Raw genomic sequence first — 20,286 nt, forward strand, 5'->3', positions numbered from 1 at the left:
ATGAGTCTCAAAGCTGGTCTTTCCTTCTAGAGAATTCTTCCATTAGAGAAAGATGCCGACATCCAAGAACACAATACCTTTCCAGCTGACACATGGCCCCGGCTTTCTGTTGTGATCTTGTTCCTCTAATGGTGTCCTATCCACCTGAATCCCAGAGTCCTCTCTGCTCCAGGGCTGAGGATCATCTTCATCCTCGCTCTCTTCAGACCAATTCTGACGAAGAAAGGTGTAACAACGGAAGCTACTTATATTAAAAGATTAGGAAAATTTCAGAGGAAAAGCAGCAACGATATCAAACAAAACTTTTTCTAAATGTCTTGAATGGATGGACTTATTTTTGGTGGCAAAAATCCCAAGTCACAGTTCTTTAAAGGATACTTTGCATTCAATTTCCTAGTAGTAATGATTTGGTATAAAATCTAAATGACTCCCCCATAATAAACTACTCTAGTTCATTGAAGAATGAAGTTGCTGCAAGACAGAAGGACCCATAAAAGTCATATGTATCACTTGGAAGGGATTTGTATTTTCAATAGGAAAACTATTGACACTTACCGGTGTGTCTATATTTGGACTAAGGTCAATTTCTTCACCTTCCATCAAGTATTTCCCCCAGTCAAAATCATCTTTCTTTTCTAAAATGTAACAGAAGAATCTTATCAGTTTTATCAAATATGTATGGGGAAAAAATCCACCCAAACCTATAGGGAAAAAGTCTACCAAAACTCAAAATAAAATGCACTTGGAAATGTTTCTAATACATTTAAATTTCTTATCAAAAGTAATTTTTCTCTTCATATAATTGAGATTAGTTCAACTTACAAAGTCAGAATTCATACTTTAAATGAAAATTTGCAATTGTAATTGTATACAAGGCAACAGAAATATTTTAGTTTCATAAATTTTTACAAAGTTTATAAAAACCAATTAAGCATTAAAAATAATTTCTTTGTTATATATTAGAGTATCTGATAACGTACCCACTTCTTTATCTCTTGGTATTTCCACGTAATTGCTGTTTGAAGGAGAGTCAGAAAGACATAGGAGAAGTGACAGTATGGAATAATGCACATCCGTCTTTAAAATAAAAAAAACAAAAAAAAGAAGAGTATGAGCCACTGAGGTTGGTAAGAGCTTTTTAAAATTAGTTTGAGTAAAGAAAAGATAATCCCATGACTGTTATGTACTCGATTTTTTTCTAGTTTGAGAAAACATGAATTTTCCTATATAATAAAAGCCTAATATGCAAATTGTCCCCTCAACTGGGAGTTCTGCTGGGAGTTCGACCGCTTGCTATGATGTACGCTAACCACCAGGGGGCGGAGCAGAACATGGTGGGTGTTGGCAACACGGTGCTGGCAGCGGGCAGCAGTACAGGAGCTGCAGGCCCCGATGGGCCCCGACAAGAGCAGGACCAGGGCGGGATGGTGGAGTAGGTGAGTGAGTGGCACCAGGCCAAGGCAGGTGCGAGCCACTGGTCACCGGGCGGGGGCCGATTGCTTCGCCACCACTAGTCACCCTGCGATTGGATCAGTGGGGTGATCGGGCCCCTGCAGGCGGTGACCAGCCAGGGCAGTGGGGATGGAGCCGCTGCCCTGCTCCCTCAGCACCTGGGAGCCAGGTGGCACTGGGGCGATCGGTGGGGTGATCAGGTCCCGCAGGTGGCGACCGGCGGCAGTGGTGGGGGGTGGGGTGCTGTCAGGCTCCTTCAGTGCCTGGGAACCAGGCAGTGGCATGATTGGCAGGGCGATTGGGCCCCTGCAGGCAGCGACCAACAGGAGTGGCAGGGAGTGGGGCCACCACCCTGCTCCCAGGTGCTGAGGGAGAAATGGCAAGTTGCAATTTTAAAATATTTCTTCTAATTATTTTCCTTTCAGTGTGCACGAATCAGTGCACCGGGCCGCTAGTTACCTAAATAAAACCTAACCTCTAAACTATCCTTTGAAATTTTATTTTTCAATTACAGTTTACATTCGATATTATTTTGTATTAGTTTCAGGTATAAAGTGATTCCCTCCAATATTTCAATTACCCACCTGGCACCATACATACTTATTACAATATTATTGACTACATTCCCTGTGCCATACTTTATATCCCTGACTATTCTGTAACTGCCAATTTGCACTTCTTAATCCCTTCACCTTTTTCACCTGGTCCTTTAAACCCCATCTCCTCTGGCAACCACCAGTCTCTTCTCTGTATCTATGAGCTTGTTTCTGTTTTGTTTGTTTGTTTTGTCCTTTAGACTCCATGTACAAGTGAAATAAGATGGCATTTGTCTTTCTCTGCCTGACTTATTTCACTCAGCACAACACCCTTTAGGTCCACCCAGGTGGTTGTGAATGGTAAGAGTTCATGCTTTCAGTGGCCATGGACTAGTCCATCATATATGTACCACTCTACATTTTATACTTCAAATGTGCATACATAAGGAACCTGTCAAAAATGCATTACCTAAATCATAATGAGGAATCATCAGACACACCTAAATTGAGAGACAAGTTACCAAATAATTGGCCTGTGCAGGTCAAGAAAAAGAAAGGTATCTATTCCAGATTAGACACAATTGCTGAACCTGAGCAAAGGAGCATAGGAGTTCCTTTTACTATTCTTTAACTTTTCTTTATATTTCTTTAAAACTTAAATTAGCTGAAACCGGTTTGGCTCAGTGGATAGAGCATCAGCCTGCGGACTCAAGGGTCCCAGGTTCGATTCCGGTCAAGGGCATGTACCTTGGTTGTGGGCACATCCCCAGTAGGGGGTGTGCAAGAGGCAGCTGATCGATGTTTCTAACTCTCTATCCCTCTCTCTTCCTCTCTGTAAAAAATCAATAAAATATATTAAAAACAAAATAAAACAAAAACACCTTAAATTATATTTAAAAAGTTATCAAAATAAAAACACTCCAAATTTGCTAAAAATCAAAACTATGCATGGAAAGGAGAGGTGGGTTAAATTCAAGGAAGGAATGGGAAGGTCTAATTATTAGGTATGGAAAGGTCTAATTATAACCCTAATACCTACAGAATAGGGATCAACTCTCCCTATTCTGTAGTAGAGAGCACCTTCTGTCCATCTCCATTGTGTTAATCACCCTATATAATAAAAGCCTAATATGCAAATCGACCAAACAGCAGAACGACCGGTCACTATGATGTGCACTGACTAACAGGGGGCAGATGCTCAATGCAGGAGCTGTCCCAGCCCACAGGCCCCAGGCCAGCCAAGGCGGGTGCCAGCAGGGGGCCCCTCTGATCGCCCCACAGATCAGCCCTGCTCACTGGCCAGGCCTAGGCTCCCTACCCGTGCACAAATTTCATGCACCAGGCCTCTAGTAATCATAATAATTAAGATAACTATTTGGTGGTACCATGTCTTTTTTACTCTGTATTTCCACCACTTAGTATGATGCTAGAGATAGAATACAAACTTGGTAAACTTTCCTGGAAACATAAAGCTCACTAATAAGGTTGCAAGGGCTTCCTTTTTATTGGTAATTTCTCATCTGCTTAAAAATGTGTGAGATTCCTTCACAAAGAATTTTTATTCCCCAGAGAAAAGTAATCTAAAATGGAAATACATTTGACCCTTGAACAATGCAGGGATTGGAGATGCTGACCATGCACACAATGAAAAATGTACATACGCAGATTCTCAACTGCCAGCTGACCCTTGAATGACTTGGGTTTGAACAGCGTGGCTCAACTGAACTGGGTCACTGCATATAACTGGATCCATGCAGGTTAAACCCCCATTGTTCAAGGGGTCAACTGCACTTGAAGAAAATAACTCTCACTATATGAATCTATTATTTATTAACAATTACTGTCAGATTGGATTTGGGGTGTGTGTGTGGAGGGTTTTGTGCACTTGAAAGAGGTGAAACTTACCAGTGAAAGAGGAAAGATGTGTGGAGTATGGCATAATGGAGGGAGGTGGTCTTAAAACCCTGTCCCCAAAAACTAATTATAGAGCTGCACAAAATTGCCAAGACAACCATTTCAGTGCTCTGCTTCAAGCACAGGAAGTGTTAATCCATAAAAATGACCTTGTGACCACTCAGAAACTCCATTTCTTAAACATGACCCATTCGCTTTTCTGTCCCGTCCACTCTCTCTTAGGACATCAGAGTCTGGTCAACATCAAACTGTCTTAAGATGCCCTAACCGGTCTGGCTCAGTGGACAGAGCGTCAGCCTGCGGACTGAAGGGTGCGAGGTTCGATTCTGATCAAGGGCATGTACCTTGGTTTCGGGCACATCCCCAGTAGGGGGTGTGCAGGAGGCAGCTGATCGACGTTTCTCTCTCATCAATGTTTCTAACTCTCTATCCCTGTCCCTTCCTCTCTGTAAAGAATCAATAATATATATATATATATATATATATATATATATATATATATATATATATGTAAAAAAAACTGTTTTAAGAACAAGCCTCAGGTCTGTGGACCTCAGAAACAGTTTCCATCAAGATAAAGACAACACCATAACTTCAGTTGTATTTCAGTCCCAGACCCATGAAACCCTGAATAACCCCACGGGCCACATCCTCAAGAAACCAGACATAACAATGCTATGGTTGTATCAGGACATGATATAAGAACCAACTACTTCCTCCTCTGGTCCCAACCAATCAGCAGAGTGCATGATCCCAACTCTGTTAGCCACCATAACATGATTAATGATGGTCCCCCATATAACCCATTCCCTGGAAGCCATCAAGGAGCCAGGTCTTTGAGCATTGCTTACTTATGACTCTGGGCTTGGCACCATTTCCTGAACTAATAAACCCTCTCTTTCTTGGATGCAAACTCCTGATCACGTTTGATTGGGCCACTGAGTCTGATAACAAATAGTGTGAGTTTGTGGCACATTTGCCTGGGGCCATCTCCCCGCCTCCCTCCAGCTCCATCAGAGTGGCAGTTCAACCAGGACTGGACAGGGAGTGAAAACAAGCAGCCTTGTTGCTGTTCTCCAAGGAGGTTTACTTGAACCTGAGAGCTGTCCATTAAAGAGGCAACTGCAGTGGCAAGTGAGCAGGGGAGCCAGTGACTGCCGGCCGTGTGGAGCAAGTAGTGGCCGCTAGGACAGCTGAGTGTTCCCCAAGCAGCTCCTGGGGGCCAGACAGCCAAAGGGGGATTGCTAAGCTCTCCACATGTCTGGGATTGACTAGAGGCTGTGATATGCACAGCAGGCCGAGTGGACCCACGCCACTCACACATTGTTGGCCAAGGGAGTGGAGCCCATGCTCAGAGGAGATGAGAACCAACAAAGCCAGGACAGACCTGAGAATGGCCTTAAGTATGCATGACTTCTCAGTCCACACACAAATAAAGCAGATGAATATCCAAAATCATTTGAAGTAATATACCATATGTCACAGACTGAATGTCAAATTCACATGTTTAAACTTGAACCCCCAATTTGATGGTATTTGGAGATGGGGTCTTTGGGAAGTAATAATTAGGTCATGAGGTTGGAGCCCTGGTCCGATGGGATAAAAAGAGATACCAGAGCCCTGGCCAGTGTGGCTCAGTAGTAAGCCCATGCACCAAAGGGTCACAGGTATGATTCCTGTTCAAGGGCACATGCCTGGGTTGCAGGTTTGATCCTCGGACCCTATCAGGGTACGTGCAGGAGGCAATCAATCAAGAAACTTCGATGTTTTTTTTCTCTCTCTCTCTCTTCTCCTTCCCTCCCTTCCATTCTTTCTAAAACTCGACGGGAAAAATATCCTCAGGTGAGAATTAACAGCAACAACAAAAGGAGATACCAAAGAGCTCTCTCGGCCATGTGAGGACTTGGAGAGAAGGTGGCCTTTTACCAGTCAGGTGGGGTCCTCACCAGCAACCAAACTGGCCGGCACCCTGACCTTACCAGGGGTCCTCAAACTTTTTAAACAGGGGGCCAGTTCACTGTCCCTCAGACCGTGGGAGGGCCGGACTATAGTTTAAAAAAAACTATGAACAAATTCCTATGCACACTGCACATATCTTATTTTGAAGTAAAAAAACAAAACGGCAAAAACATCCGCATGTGGCCCGCGGGCCATAGTTTGAGGATGCCTGCCTTAGACCTTCTAGCCTCCTCAACTTGAGAAAAGAAATTTCTGTTTTTAAGTCTGTGGTATTTTGTTATGGCAGCTCCAGCTGAACAAGACATCACATTAATAGAATACAAGGCAAAAAAACATTATCATCTCAAAGATGCAGAAAGATATCTGACAAAAACCCAACACTCTCAACACACTGGGAATAAAAGGGAGCATGCACAACGCGCTGAAGGGGATTCAGTGGAAACCTACAACTAACATCATAATTAACGGCCAGAACTGAAGCTTTCCCTCTAAGGCTGGTAACAAGGCACAGATGTGCACTCTGGCTTTTGTTCAGCATTTTTTCAAAGTTTCCAGCAAGTACAGTAAGCTGAAAAACAAAAACTACACCAGAAAGGAAGGAGTGACTTTAATCAGCGATGACATGATCATAGAAAACTAGAGGCCCGGTGCACAAAATTCGTGCACGGGGGGGTGGGAGGGGTGGGGTGTCCCTCAGTCCAGCCTGCATCCTCTCCAATCTGGGTCCCCACTCACAACCCAGTACTGCTGGCTCCCAACTGCTCGCCTGCCTGCCTTCCTGATTGGCCCTAACCGCTTCTGTCTTCCAGCCTGATCACCCCCTAACCACTCCTATGCCAGACTGATTGATGTCTAACTGCTCCCCTGCCAGCCTGTTTGCCTCCAACTTCCCTCCTCTGCTGGCCTGGTCACCCCTAACTGCCCTCCCCTGATGGCCATCTTGTGGTGGCCATCTTGTGTCCACATGGGGGCAGGATCTTTGACCACATGGGGGCAGCCATCCTGTGTGTTGGAGTGATGGTCAATCTGCATATTACTCTTTTATTAGATAGGATAGAGGCCTTGTGCATGGGTGGGGGCCAGCTGGTTTGCCCTGAAGGGTGTGTCGGATCAGGGTGGGGGTTCCCTTGGGGCATAGGGCGGCCTAGGCGAGGGGCCTGTGGTGGTTTGCAGGCCAGCCACGCCCCCCGGCAACCAAAGCAGAGGCCCTAGTATCTGGAATTTATTTATCTTCTACAATTGAAACTTTGTAGCCTGGAGCGGAGCCAAGCCTCCTGCTCGCTCCGTGGCGGCATCCATTTCTGTTGGGATTTATTTATCTTCTGTAATTGAAACTTTGTAGCCTGGAGTGGAGGCCTAGGCTGGCCAGGGCTGCAGAAGCTTGGCTTCCTCCATTGCCGGGGGCAACCCTAGCCTCCTGCTCTTCCAGCTCCGTGGCTGCCGCCATTTCTGTTGGGATTTATTTACCTTCTATAATTGAAACTTTGTAGCCTTGAGTGGAGGCCTGGGCCCGCCAGGGTGTGCAGAAAGCTTGGCTTCTTCCATTGCCAGGGAAACCCAAGCCTTCCTCTTGCTCTCTGTGGCCGCAGCCATCTTGGTTGGGGTTAATTTGCATAGTTGCTCTGATTGGCTGGTGGGCATGGCTTGTGGGTGTAGCGGAGTGATAGTTAATTTGCATATTACTCTTTTATTAGATAGGATTAGTGGCCTGGTGCACGAATTCATGCACACTGAAAGGAAATTAATTAGAAGACATATTTTAATATCACTATTCACCCTGTCTCTATAATAGAAGTATCAACCAAATTCATGATCGACAATGACAGATCAACACACACGCGTGCGATTGTTGCCAGCGAGAGTTTTATATGTATCACACATTTGCGAATGAACTTAGTCTTTTATACGTATAGAATGAACTTGCTTAATTAGAACTGCTTTCTGATGTAGCTAAACTTTTCCCAGCCCAGTGAAGCACCCCAACTTCTCTTTCAGGTAATTGTCAGCAACACAGCAGTAAATATCAACATGAAGCAGATTATTATTGTAGATCACACAGAGAGAACAAAGAGTACAATATTTAACTGTAGCAGTGTTTGACTATATTCTGCACAGTGACAAAAAAACCTGAAGTCATTTTCTAGGTCCACCATTTCTTATTCTTTTCAGCTGAGTTAAGTTTCTAAGCTTTCTAAATATCTGTTTTCCAGCTAATGAAAAGAAAATAGGATTCTCAGAGAAAAAATGGCGGCGGAAGAGACAGATGTGTCCCGAGCCTTGTCCTGGAGCAGATAGAAAGAAAAGCTGAGGGTCTCATGGGGAGTGTCTGTTGGTGAGTTAAGGGACAGCTATACTCCAGGAGAATGTGGGGGACTGCTGGACGGGGCTCCCCTGACCAGGCAGCCCCCACTGCTGCTGGGTTCCCTCCCGGAGCCACCGGCTCAGACGCAGAGACCGCGCCATCTTGAAGGGGAAAGTGGATGTTATCGGAAGCCTGAAAATCTACAACTGAGGCACTCACCGAACAGCTGTGAACCCCAGAACACCAGTCCCCAATTGGTGCAAACATGCAGATTCAGAGGAGCTCTACACTCCACCTTGGAAAGGTCAGATTTTGCCTCGGATAAGGTGAGGTCTCTGGTCCTGGCAGGACAGAGAAAAGCGCGCACTGTGGGAGCTGGAGGACCGGGGGGGGGGGGGGGGGGGGAGTCTGCACCTAGAAAAATCCGAGGCTGACGGGGCTGGCATGATCCGGGAATGTGGAAGGGGGTTCTTAGAGCTGCTAACAGAGGGGATCTCTAAAAAGCAACCCATTTTGATCTGATGCAGAAGGACAGCCTGAAGGTTTTGGAAATGTGCCGGCTGCTTGGACACAGTGGGGAAAAGGGGACTGTGCAGACTTGCGCGTGGCTCCGGAGTTCGCACACTTGTGCTTTTTCCTCTTTGAATCCTTGCTTCTGAATGCTAGGCCCAATGCATGAGATTGCCCAGTTGGACACCCTAGGAGACTGCAGGGGTAAGTTGTTTTTCTGGAACCTGGGGATCAGAGCGGGGAGTGACTGTCGAAGAACCAACTCTGGGGTGGCCCAAACCCACAGACCGGTATTGAGTGCCACAGGGAAAGCAGGATCTAAGCACAGGCTAGAGAGGATCTATAGACCCCAAGGTCAATCCAGAAACACTGCCAACCAGGGGTTGAATCACAAATTGACTCTTGTGTAATGACAAATGAAGGAATACAAGAAAGTAAGACACACTGCCTGCTTAAAAATCAGGACTGGCTTACAACACTGAGGAGTGGTGAAACGCAGGGAACTGCAATACTGTCCTGACTGGGAAACAGGCGTGCCAAATAGAAGAGTGGAGGAAGTGAATGACCTTCACTACTGCACATTTTATTTTTATTTTTTTTCAGCTTTTAATATATTTTATTGATTTTTTTACAGAGGAAGGGAGAGGGATAGAGAGTTAGAAACATCGATGAGAGAGAAACATCGATCAGCTGCCTCCTGCACACCCCCTACTGGGGATGTGCCCGCAACCAAGGTACATGCCCTTGACTGGAATCGAACCTCGGACCCTTGAGTCCGTAGGTTGACGCTCTATCCACTGAGCCAAACCCGTCAGGGCTTTTTTTCAGCTTTTACTTAAGAAACTAATTTTTTTCTTTTTTCCTCACTTGATTTTACCTTTTTAATTATTACATTTTTATTTCCAATAAGTATTATTACTACTACTATTTTACGTTTTTTAAAAAGTATCATTTTATTTTCTCTTTATTTTACTTTGAGATTAGTGTCCTACATTCTATTTTCATATTTCCTTTAGCATCATTCTACTCTATCTCAACTCTACCTTTATGCCATCACTCTCTTCCTAACTTTTCCCCTTTTGTTGTCCTGTTTCTCTTACCCTTTTCCTGCTTTAGATATTCCCTATTCTTTCTTTATACCCCCTGTTAAAATTTCATCCTACTTATATATCTAATTTCCAATCCCCTGCTCCAAGTCCATACACACCTCTCTTCTCTGTCTTCTCTATACAAAAAATGGTTTTTCTCTCTGTCCTTTTGTTGTTGTTTGCCTGAATGTTGATTATATCAATTATTTATGCTTATTTGTGAGATTGTTTTGCTTATTCTTTATTTTTGTTTGTTTGTTTGCTTTGTTTTTGTTTGTTTTTTTGCTTCTTGTTTTCCCTCAACGCGATTGATATTAGTTGTTTGTAGTTTGTATTCATCTCCAGGTACTTTTTGCTGTCTTTTGCTGGGATTAGTGGCTGTTCTATTGGAGTTTTCTCCCATATATATATAGCTTGTTCCCCTTTTCTTTCTTATTCTCTTTCTTTTCTCTCTTACTTTTTTTCCCCTTTTCCCAACTTCATTTTGGCACTCCTTTCTTTTTTGTTTTGGTTTTTCTTTCCTCTTCTTTCTCTCCTATCCCCTAATTTATCTTTCGCTGGTAGTCATTTTATTTGGGGTTATTAATATCATGAATACATTTCTGTTCAGTGCCTTGTGTGTTGTACCTGGTTGTGTTGTATTTTTAAATCAACGCAGAGAGAGAGAACTATATAACCAGATATCCAGACAAGAGAGACCATGGGGAGACAAAGAAACAGCCCGCATATGAAAGAAAAGCAGGCATCACCAGAAAAGAAAGTGAATGAAATGGAGGCAAGCAACCTGTCAGAGAAAGAATTCAGAGAAATGGTCATAAGGTGGCTGAAAAGGATGGAAGACAAATTCGACAATATGAGTAAGAACCAAGAGGAAATGAAGAAGAACCAAGAAGAAATGAAAAATGACATTGCTGCTGTAAAAAACTCAATAGAAAGCATCAAGAGTAGACTAGAAGAAGCAGAGGACCTTATAAGTGAGCTAGAAGACAAGATGGAAAAAAACACCCAAGTAGAGCAGCTTCTAGAAACAAAAATTAGAAAGCATGAGGAGAGCCTATGGGAACTTTGGGACAACACGGAACAAAACAACATCTGCATTATAGGGGCGACAGAAGGAGAGGAAACTGAGCAAGGAATAGAAAACCTATTTGAAGAAATAGTGACAGAAAACTTCCCTGATACAGGGAAGAAAAAACCCACACAAATCCAAGAAGTTCACAGAGTCCCAAGCAAAAGGAACCCTAAAAGACAGACGCCAAGGCACATTATAAGTAAATTGGCAAACACCAAAAACAAAGTAAGAAGCTTAAAAGCGGCCAGAGAGAGACAGAAAGTTACCTACAAAGGATCCCCCATCAGACTAGTGACTGATTTCTCAACAGAAACTCATCAGTCCAGAAAGGAATGGAATGATATATACAAAGTTATGCAAAGGAAGGGTCTGAATCCAAGAATACTGTACCCACCAAGGCTAACAATCAAAATTAAAGGTGAAATCAGGAGCTTCACAGACAAAAAAGGACTAAGGGAGCTTATCACAACCAAACCAGCAATGCAAGAAATGCTAAAGGGTCTGTTGTAAAAAAAAGAAATAGAAAGTGAAGAAAGAACACAGGGGTAAAGAATAAAAATGGTGACAAATAAGTACCTATCAATAATAACGTCATTTTTATTTATTTGTTTTCTTAATACATTTTATTGATTTTTTACAAAAAGGAAGGTAGAGGGATAGAGAGCTAGAAACATCAATGAGAGAAAAACATCGATCAGCTGCCTGCTGCACACCCCCCACTGGGGATGTACCTGCAACCAAGGTATATGCCCTTGACCGGAATTGAACCTGGGACCCTTCAGTCCCCAGGCCGACGCTCTAACCACTGAGCCAAACCAGTTAGGGCTCAATAATAACTTTAAATGTAAATGGATTAAATGCCCCAATCAAAAGACATAGGGTAACGGATTGGATAAGAAAACACGACCCATATATCTGAAACCCACCTCAGAAAAAAAGACGCTCACAGACTGAGGGTGAAGGGATGGAAAAAGGTTTTCCAGGCGAATGGAAATGAAAAAAAAGCTGGGGTAGCAATACTTATATCTGACAAATTAGATCTCAAAGTGAAGGACATAAAAAGAGATAAGGAAGGCCGCTTCATAATACTAGAGGGAGCAATCCAACAAGAAGAAATAACTCTGGTAAACTTATACGCATCCAATACAGGAGCACCCAAATACATAAAAAAAACTCCTGGAGGATATCAAGGGAGAGATTGACAGCAATACAATCATAGTAGGAGACTTTAATACCCCACTATCACCATTGGACAAATCCTCTAAACAAAAAATCAGCAAAGAAACATCAATCCTAAATGACTCACTAGATCAGATGGAATTAATTGACATCTTTAGAACATTTCCCTCCAAAGCCACAGAATGTACATTCTTCTCAAGTGCACATGGGTCATTTTCAAAGATAGACTATATGTTGGGTCATAGGCAAAGTCTCTTCAAATTCAAGAAGACAGAAATCATATCAAGCATCTTCTCAGATCACAGTGGCATAAAACAGGAAATGAAATACAATAAAAACAATCCAAAAAAAATCAAATACATGGAGACTAAACAGCATGCTATTGAACAATGACTGGGTTACCAGAGAGATCAAGGAAGAAATAAAAACATCATGGCAACAAATGACAATGAAAACACAACAATCCAAAATCTATGGGTCACAGCGAAAGCAGTATTGAGAGGGAAGTTCATAGCTCTACAAGCCTACTGCAAGAAACAAGAAACAATGGTAATAACTTACCTAACCCTACAGCTCAGAGTTAGAAAGAGAGCAACAAGAAAAGCCCAGTGTAAGCAGAAGGAAGGAAATAATAAAGATCAGAGCCGAGATAAACGACATTGAGACCAAAAAAGCAATACAAAAGATCAACAAAACCAAGAGCTGGTTCTTTGAAAGGATAAACAAGATTGATGAACCTCTAGCCAGGCTCACCAAGAAGCAAAGAGAGAGGACCCAAATAACAAAATCAGAAATGAAAGAGGTGAAATAACAACAGACCCTGCTAAAATACAAAGTATTGTTAAAAAATACTATGAAAAAGTCTATTCCATCAAACTGGACAACCTGGAGGAAATGGACATATACCTAGAAAAAAATAACCTTCCAAAACTCAATCAGGAAGAATCTAAACATCACAATAGGCCAATGACTATTGAAGTAGTCATCAAAAAGCTTCCAGCAAACAAAAGCCCGGGGCCAGACTGCTTCACAGAGAGTTTTACCAAACATTCAAGGAAGAACTAAAACCTATCCTCCTCAGACTATTCCAAAAAATTCAAGAGGAAGGAACACTTCCAAGCTCCTTCTATGAAGACAGCATCACCCTAATACCAAAACCAGATAAAGCCAACACAATGAAAGAGAATTACAGGGCAATATCCCTCATGAACATACATGCCAAAATCCTCAACAAAATCCTAGCAAATCGGATCCAGCATTACATCAGAAAGATCATACACCTTGACCAAGTAGGATTTATCCTGGGAATGCAAGGATGGTACAATATCCGCAAATCAATAAACATGATACATCACATAAACAAAATGAGATAAAAACCACATAGTCATATCAATTGATGCAGAAAAAGCATTTGACAAAATCCAACACCCTTTCTTTTTTTTAAAAAAATAAATCTTTATTGTTCAGATTATTACAATTGTTTCTTCTCCCCCCCCCATATCTCCCCATCACCCGGTTTCCTCCCCCCTGTTGTCCTTATCCATAGGTGTATGATTTTTGTCCAGTCTCTTCCCATAGCCCCCACACAGACACCCCTTTTCCCCTGATAATTATCAATCCACTCCCATCCTATTCCTCGGATTCTATTATGTTCACCAGTTTATTCTGTTCCTCAGATTTTTAATTCACTTGATTTTTAGAATCACTTGTTGATAGATATGTATTTGTTGTTCATAATTTTTATCTTTACTTTTTTCTTCCTTTTCCTCTTTTTAAAGAATACCTTTCAGTATTTCATATAATACTGGTTTGGTGGTGATGAACTCCTTTAGCTTTTTCTTATCTGTGAAGCTCTTTATCTGGCCTTCAATTCTGAATGATAACTTTGCTGGGAGAGTAGTCTTGGTTGTAGGTTCTTGCTATTCATCACTTTGAATATTTCTTGCCATTCCCGTCTGGCCTGCATAGTTTCTGTTGAGAAATCAGCTGACAGTCGTATGGGTGCTCCCTTGTAGGTAACTAACTGTTTTTCTCTTGCTGCTTGTAAGATTCTCTCTTTGTCTTTTGCCCTTGGCATTTTAATTATGATGTGTCTTGGTGTGGTCCTCTTTGGATTCCTCTTGTTTGGGGTTCTGTGCACTTCCTGAACCTGTAAGTCTATTTCTTTCACCAGGTGGGGGAAGTTTTCTGTCATTATTTCTTCAAATAGGTTTTCAGTATCTTGCTCTTTCTCTTCTGGCACCCCAAAAATTCGGATATTGGTACGCTTAAAGCCATCCCGGAGGCTCCTTATGCTATCCTCACACTTTTGGATTCTTCTTTCTTTCCGCCTCTCTGGTTGGGTGTTTTTTTATTCCTCATATTCCAGATCTTTGGTTTGACTCTTTGGGTGCGGTGGTCTACTCTGTATATTCTTTATTTCAGACAGTGTATGCATAATTTCTGACTGGCCCTTTTCCATTTTTTTGGTATTCTCATTTAGGTCCTTGAAGGTCTCTTCAAGTTCCTCAGCGGTTTTTAGAAGATTCTTGAGTAACCTTATAACTATGGTTCTGAACACTGTGTCGTCCATTAGTTTGCTTTCATCTATCTCTCCTACTTGTGACATACTTCGATGTCTCCACATTTTGGCTGCCTCCCTGTGTTGATGGAGTGGCTTTGTGTGGTCGGTGACCTATAGGGGCCGGTAGCTCAGTTTCCCCAATCACCCTAGGTGGTCGCTCTTGGTACTCCCCTTTGTGGGCTGAGTGGAAAGTCTTGCTGTAGTTAAAAGCCCTGATTACTGTTGGTACACTGGGAGGAATTGACCTCCGGTCCAATTGGTTGTGAGGGCCTGCTGTGTCTATAACAGAAGAATTGCTGTGCTGGAGACACAGTAGGGCTTTGGTGCTCACTGAGTCTGCCTCTTGAATGTGTCCCTTATGATGGTGGTTGAAATCTGGTGTCGTCCACACCAACAGAAAAGTCACTCTCACTCTCCGACCGATGACCGAGAGTCCCGTAGGCGTCTGGGTCCCCCGCGTGTCCCCAGAGTTCAGAGTGGTTGGGATTGTTGGTATCACTGGTGGGAGTTGATCTCCAAGCCAGTTGGCTGTGAGGATCCGCAGTGTCTCCGCTGTGAGAGCTTCTGTGCTCAGCTTGGATGGGGCGGAGTCTCAGGGTGGCGCAGACAAGCTTTGGTTTCCCATCTGCTCCGCCCTAAGAGGGGCGGTTTCTCCGTGCCCGTATTAATGGCTGCGCGCCTCTGAGAGAAGGGAGCTTTCGAGCCTCGTCCGCTGCCTAACGGACCAGTTTCTCCCCAGATGGGGCTGGATTTCAGTGCAGACCGGAGGTTTTGTTTTTTCTCCCGAACGAGAAATCCAGTCACTGGGAGGGCTGTGCTCAGCTTGGATGGGGCGGAGTCTCAGAATGGCGCAGACAAACTTGGTTTCTGTCCGCGCCACCCTAAGAGGGGTAGTTTCTCCATGCCCGAATTAATGGCTGCGCGCCTCTGAGAGAAGGCAGCTTTCGAGCCTCGCCTGCTGCCAAACAGCCCAGTTTCTCCCCGACCGCAGCTGGATTTCAGTGCAGTCGGGGGGTTTTGTTTTTCTCCCAAACGAGAAAGCTAGCCACGCAGCGTCTGCTGCCCTCCCTCTCCGCGCGCTGCGAGCAAGCCAGCCGCGTATTCAGCCGCCCGCCCTTTCGGCGCTCACGGATCTCCGCACCTCCACAGCTCCTGAGGCTCAGCGTCCCCCTCTCTTTTTTTCTCTAGTTGTAGGTTTTCGACTCTGCCAGCTTTCCAGTGGTTCTGGACCGTGTGCGCTCTGTTTTCCAGTTGTAGTTTCAAAATTGTTATGGTAGGCAACAATTAGGTGTTTACCTTATGCCGCCATCTTGGTTTTAGCATCCCAACACCCTTTCTTGATAAAAAACTATCAACAAGGTGGGAATAGAAGGATCATACCTCAACATAATAAAAGCTATATATGATAAACCCACAGCCAACATTATAATCAATGGGCAAAAACTAAAACCATTTCCCCTAAGAACAGGAACAAGACAGGGATGCGCACTCTCACCACTCTTGTTCGACATAGTACTGGAAGTATTAGCCATTGCAATTAGACAAGAAGAAGAAATAAGAAGCATCCAAATTGGAAAAAAAGAAGTAAAGCTGTCCTTATTTGCAGATGACATGATATTGTACATAAAAACCCAAAAGACTCCATCAAAAAAAACCAATAGATTTAATAAATGAATTTGGCAGAGTAGCAGGATACAAAATTAATGCCAAGAAATCTATGTCATTTCTAAACACCAATAGTGAATTTACAGAGAGACTAAAAAAGCAATCCCATTTACCATCGCACCAAAAAAATTAAGATATCTAGGAATAAACTTAACTCAGGAGGTAAAAGACCTATACGCGGAAAACTACAGGACACTGAAAAAAGAGATAGAGGAAGATGTAAACAGATGGAAGAACATACCATGTTCATGGACTGGGAGAATCAACATTATTAAAATGTCCATACTACCCAAAGCAATCTATAGATTCAATGCATTCCCCATTAAAATACCAACGGCATATTTTACAGACCTAGAAAGAACTCTCCAAAAATTCATCTGGAATAAAAAAAGACCCCGAATAGCCACAGCAATCGTGAGAAAGAAGAACAAAGTAGGTGGGATCTCAATACCAGATTTCAAGCTGTATTAAAAAGTCACTGTTCTCAAACCTGCCTGGTACTGGCATAAGAACAGACATATAGATCAATGAAATAGAATAGAGAACCCAGAAATCGACCCAAATCACTATGCTCAATTAATATTTGACAAAGGAGGCATGAACATACAATGGAGTCAAGACAGTCTCTTCAATAAATGATGTTGGGAAAATTGGACAGATACATGCAAAAAAATGAAAGTAGACCAGCAATTTACACCATACACAAAAATAAACTCAAAATGGATCAAGGACTGAAACATACAATGAGAAACCATAAAAATACTAGCGGAATCCACAGGCAGAAAAATCTCTGACATATGCCGAAACAATTTCTTCACAGATACTGTTCCTAGGGCAATGGAAACTAAAGAGAAAATAAACAAATGGGACTACATCAAAATAAAAAGCTTTTGCACAGCAAAGGAAACCATGAATAAAACAACAAGAAAGCCCACTGTATGGGAGAACGTATTTGCCAATGGTATTAACGATAAGGATTTTAATCTCCAACATTTACAGGGAACTCATGCAGCTTAACAAAAAGAAGATAAACAACCCAATCAAAAAATGGGCAACTGATCTAAATAGACACTTTTTGAAAGAAGACAGAAGGAAGGCCAAAGACATATGAAAACATGCTCAAAGTCACTAATCATCAGAGAGATGCAAATCAAAACAACGAGGTACCATCTCACACCTGTCAGAATGGCTATTATCAACAAATCAACAGATGATAAGTGCTGGCGAGGATGCAGAGAAAAAGGAACTCTCATGTACTGCTGGTGGGAATGCAGACTGGTACAGCCACTGTGGAGAACAGTATGGACTTTCCTCAAAAAACTAAAAATGGAACTCCCATTTGACCCAGTGATCCCATTTCTAGGAATATATCCCAAGAAGCTAGAAACACCAATCAGAAAGGATATATGCACCCCTATGTCCATAGCAGCACAATTCACCATAGCTAAGATTTGGAAACAGCCTAAGTGTCCATCAGCAGATGAATGGATTAATAAACTCTGGTACATCTACACAATGGAATACTACGCTGCGGTAAAAAAGATGTAGTTCTTACCATTTGCAACAACATGGATGGAGATGGAGAGCATTATGCTAAGTGAAATAAGCTAGGCAGAGCAAGATAAATATCACATGATCTCACTCATTTGTGGAATATAATGAACAACATAAACTGATGAACAAAAATAGATCCAGAGACAGAGAAACATTAACCAGAATGTCAAACCTCAGGGAAGGTAGGGGAGGGTGGGAGTAAGGGGGAAAGGTCAACCAAAGGACTTATATGCATGCATATAAGCCTAACCAATGAACACAGACAATAGGGGGGTGGGGGTATGAATGGGAGGAGGGGGTTAATGGGGGAATAAGGACACATATGTAATACCTTAATCAATAAAGAAATAAAAAAAGAAAGAAAGAAAATAGGATTCCATCGTATCTCCTATCTACCTACTCCAGGACTTTTGTGAGGATCAAATGAGATGAGGCATGGGAAAACACTTCACAGATATTGGTTAAAGTGTAAATGTTTCCACCTGGCTATAAAGCAAGTCTTGTTCCTGGGATGAAGAAACTATAAAGAGGGTAGTTGCTAGGGAGAGGAAGCTGGGTGTTGCTATGTGATGTCATTACCTGGACAGACACTTAGCATATTAGCCTTAGCATATTAGCCCATATATATATAGACTAGGCGCCCAGTGCATGAATTTGTGCACCTTGAAAGGAACTGTGGGCTGTGAGGTTGCAGTAGGCACAGGGGCAAGTATCGGCTCATCATCTGTGCCCCCGCCCAGCCCCTCCCGCCGCAGCCCTCGGTTCTGACTGCTGGCAGCCCTGTTCCCACCGCTGCTCCCATGCGCTGATGGTGCTGTCCTGCTTGCACCCACTGATGGCACAGAGCAATTGGGTCTGGCGCCCGCAGTGGGTGCAAGTGGCGGCTGCTGCCGTAATTGCCCCTCAGGAGCAGGGGAAAGTGGAGAAGCCCTCAGGGGTGATCAGGGCCAGCAGCCACCACTTGCACTTGCTGATGGCGCCAAGTGATTGGGACTGGCACCGGGCACCGGCAGTGGGTGCGAGAGGCAGCTCTGGTGCCAGCTGTGAGCAGGGCCGGAGCTGGAAGTGGGTGCTAGCAGTATCTCCAATGCCGGCAGCGGGTGTGAGTACCAGGTGGGGCTGTGGTGTGCGGGAGCAAAGAATTTTCAGTAACCACCAGAGGCTTGCCCCAATGACAGTGACTGGCACCCCGCCTTGGTCTGGCGCCCCCACTCACCTGTTCCACCATCCTGCCATGGCCAAGGCCCACTACTTTCCACACACGCCCCCTGGTGGTCATAGCACATCAGAGTGACCAGTTGTTCGGTTGTTCTGCCATTTGGTCTATTTGCATATTAGACTTTTATTATATAGGATACTAAGCAATCCAGAAGAAAATTGCAAGAATAAAGCTATTATCAAGTCTAAGTATATAAAAATCAATATTTTTATATGCTAGCAATAAGGAATCTGCAAATGAAATTAAGAAGACAATTCCCTTCATAATAGCACCAAACAGAATAAAATATTTAGGAATAAACATAAAAGAAATGCAAGATATATGCCTGGAAAAATAAAATTGCTAAGCAACAATTAAAGATGATCTATCACATTAAAAGGAGGCAGTCACATTCACGGATTAGACTTAATATTGACAAGAGTGTGTATTAGTTTCCCTGGGTTGCCACAAGAAAATACCACAAGCTTAAAATAAATTTTAATGGCTTGAAATACATTTACTCTCTCACATATGGGAGTCTGAAGTCTAAGATCAAGATGTTGGCATCTCAGCCCTGGCTGGTGTGGCTCAGTTAAATTGGCATGTCATCCCATACACTGAAGGTCGCAGATTTGATTCCTGGTCAGAGCATACACTTGGGTTGCAGGTTCAATCCCTGGCCGTGGTTGGGACGCATGTGGGATGCAACTGATTGATGTCTCTCTCTCCCTTCCCCTCTCTCTCTAACAAGGAATGAACATGTCCTCGGGGAGGGATGGCAGTTTCAGGCCCTTCTGAAGCTGAGGGAGAGGATGCCTCCCCTCCCAGCTCCTGCTGATGCTGGCAATCGCTGGTGATTCTCCCGCGGCCGCACCGCTCCTCCCGCTCCAGTGTCTGACTCAGCGTGGCAGGGTTCAAATGTTTATTTTCTGATAGGGACACCAGTCAACTGTCCTGCTCCAGCATGACTTCATGCTAACTCGCTCACATTGTGAAGGACCTGGTAAGGTCACATTCACAGGTAGCAGGAGACAGAACTTGAACATATTTTTGGGGAGGACAGAGTTCATGCCAACCAAAGCAATATTCCCCCCGCCCCCCATATCTACAGATTCAGCACAAAGCCTGCCAAAACACCAGGAGGCTATTTACAGAAATTTAGCTGATCCTAAAATGTGTCTGGAAATTCAAAGGGTTCATAATGGACAAAACAATTTTGAAAAAGAAAAAGTTAAAGGACTTAGACTACCTGATTCCAAAACTTACTGTAAAGCTACACCAATAAAGACAACGT

At 43.3% G+C, this 20,286-nt stretch overlaps 1 protein-coding gene across 7 annotated transcripts in view; it reads right to left on the reverse strand.

Annotated features, from left to right (window-relative positions):
• Nucleotides 1-20,286, reverse strand: part of TUBGCP5 (tubulin gamma complex component 5) — a 105,911-nt gene that overhangs the window by 65,271 nt on the left and 20,354 nt on the right. For 6 of the 7 annotated variants that reach the window (XM_079790391.1, XM_079790397.1, XM_079790393.1 and 3 more), the window contains 3 exons: nt 981-1,077; nt 556-635; nt 78-213 (listed from right to left, as the gene is read on the reverse strand). In XM_079790391.1, coding sequence (XP_079646517.1) covers nt 78-213; nt 556-635; nt 981-1,077 — 313 coding nt within the window. The remainder of the gene's footprint in view (nt 1-77; nt 214-555; nt 636-980; nt 1,078-20,286) is intronic. The other variant, XM_079790396.1, reaches the window with a different exon arrangement.

Source organism: Cnephaeus nilssonii (genome assembly GCF_951640355.1).
Source record: "Cnephaeus nilssonii genome assembly, chromosome: 14".
Classification (NCBI taxonomy): domain Eukaryota; kingdom Metazoa; phylum Chordata; class Mammalia; order Chiroptera; family Vespertilionidae; genus Cnephaeus; species Cnephaeus nilssonii.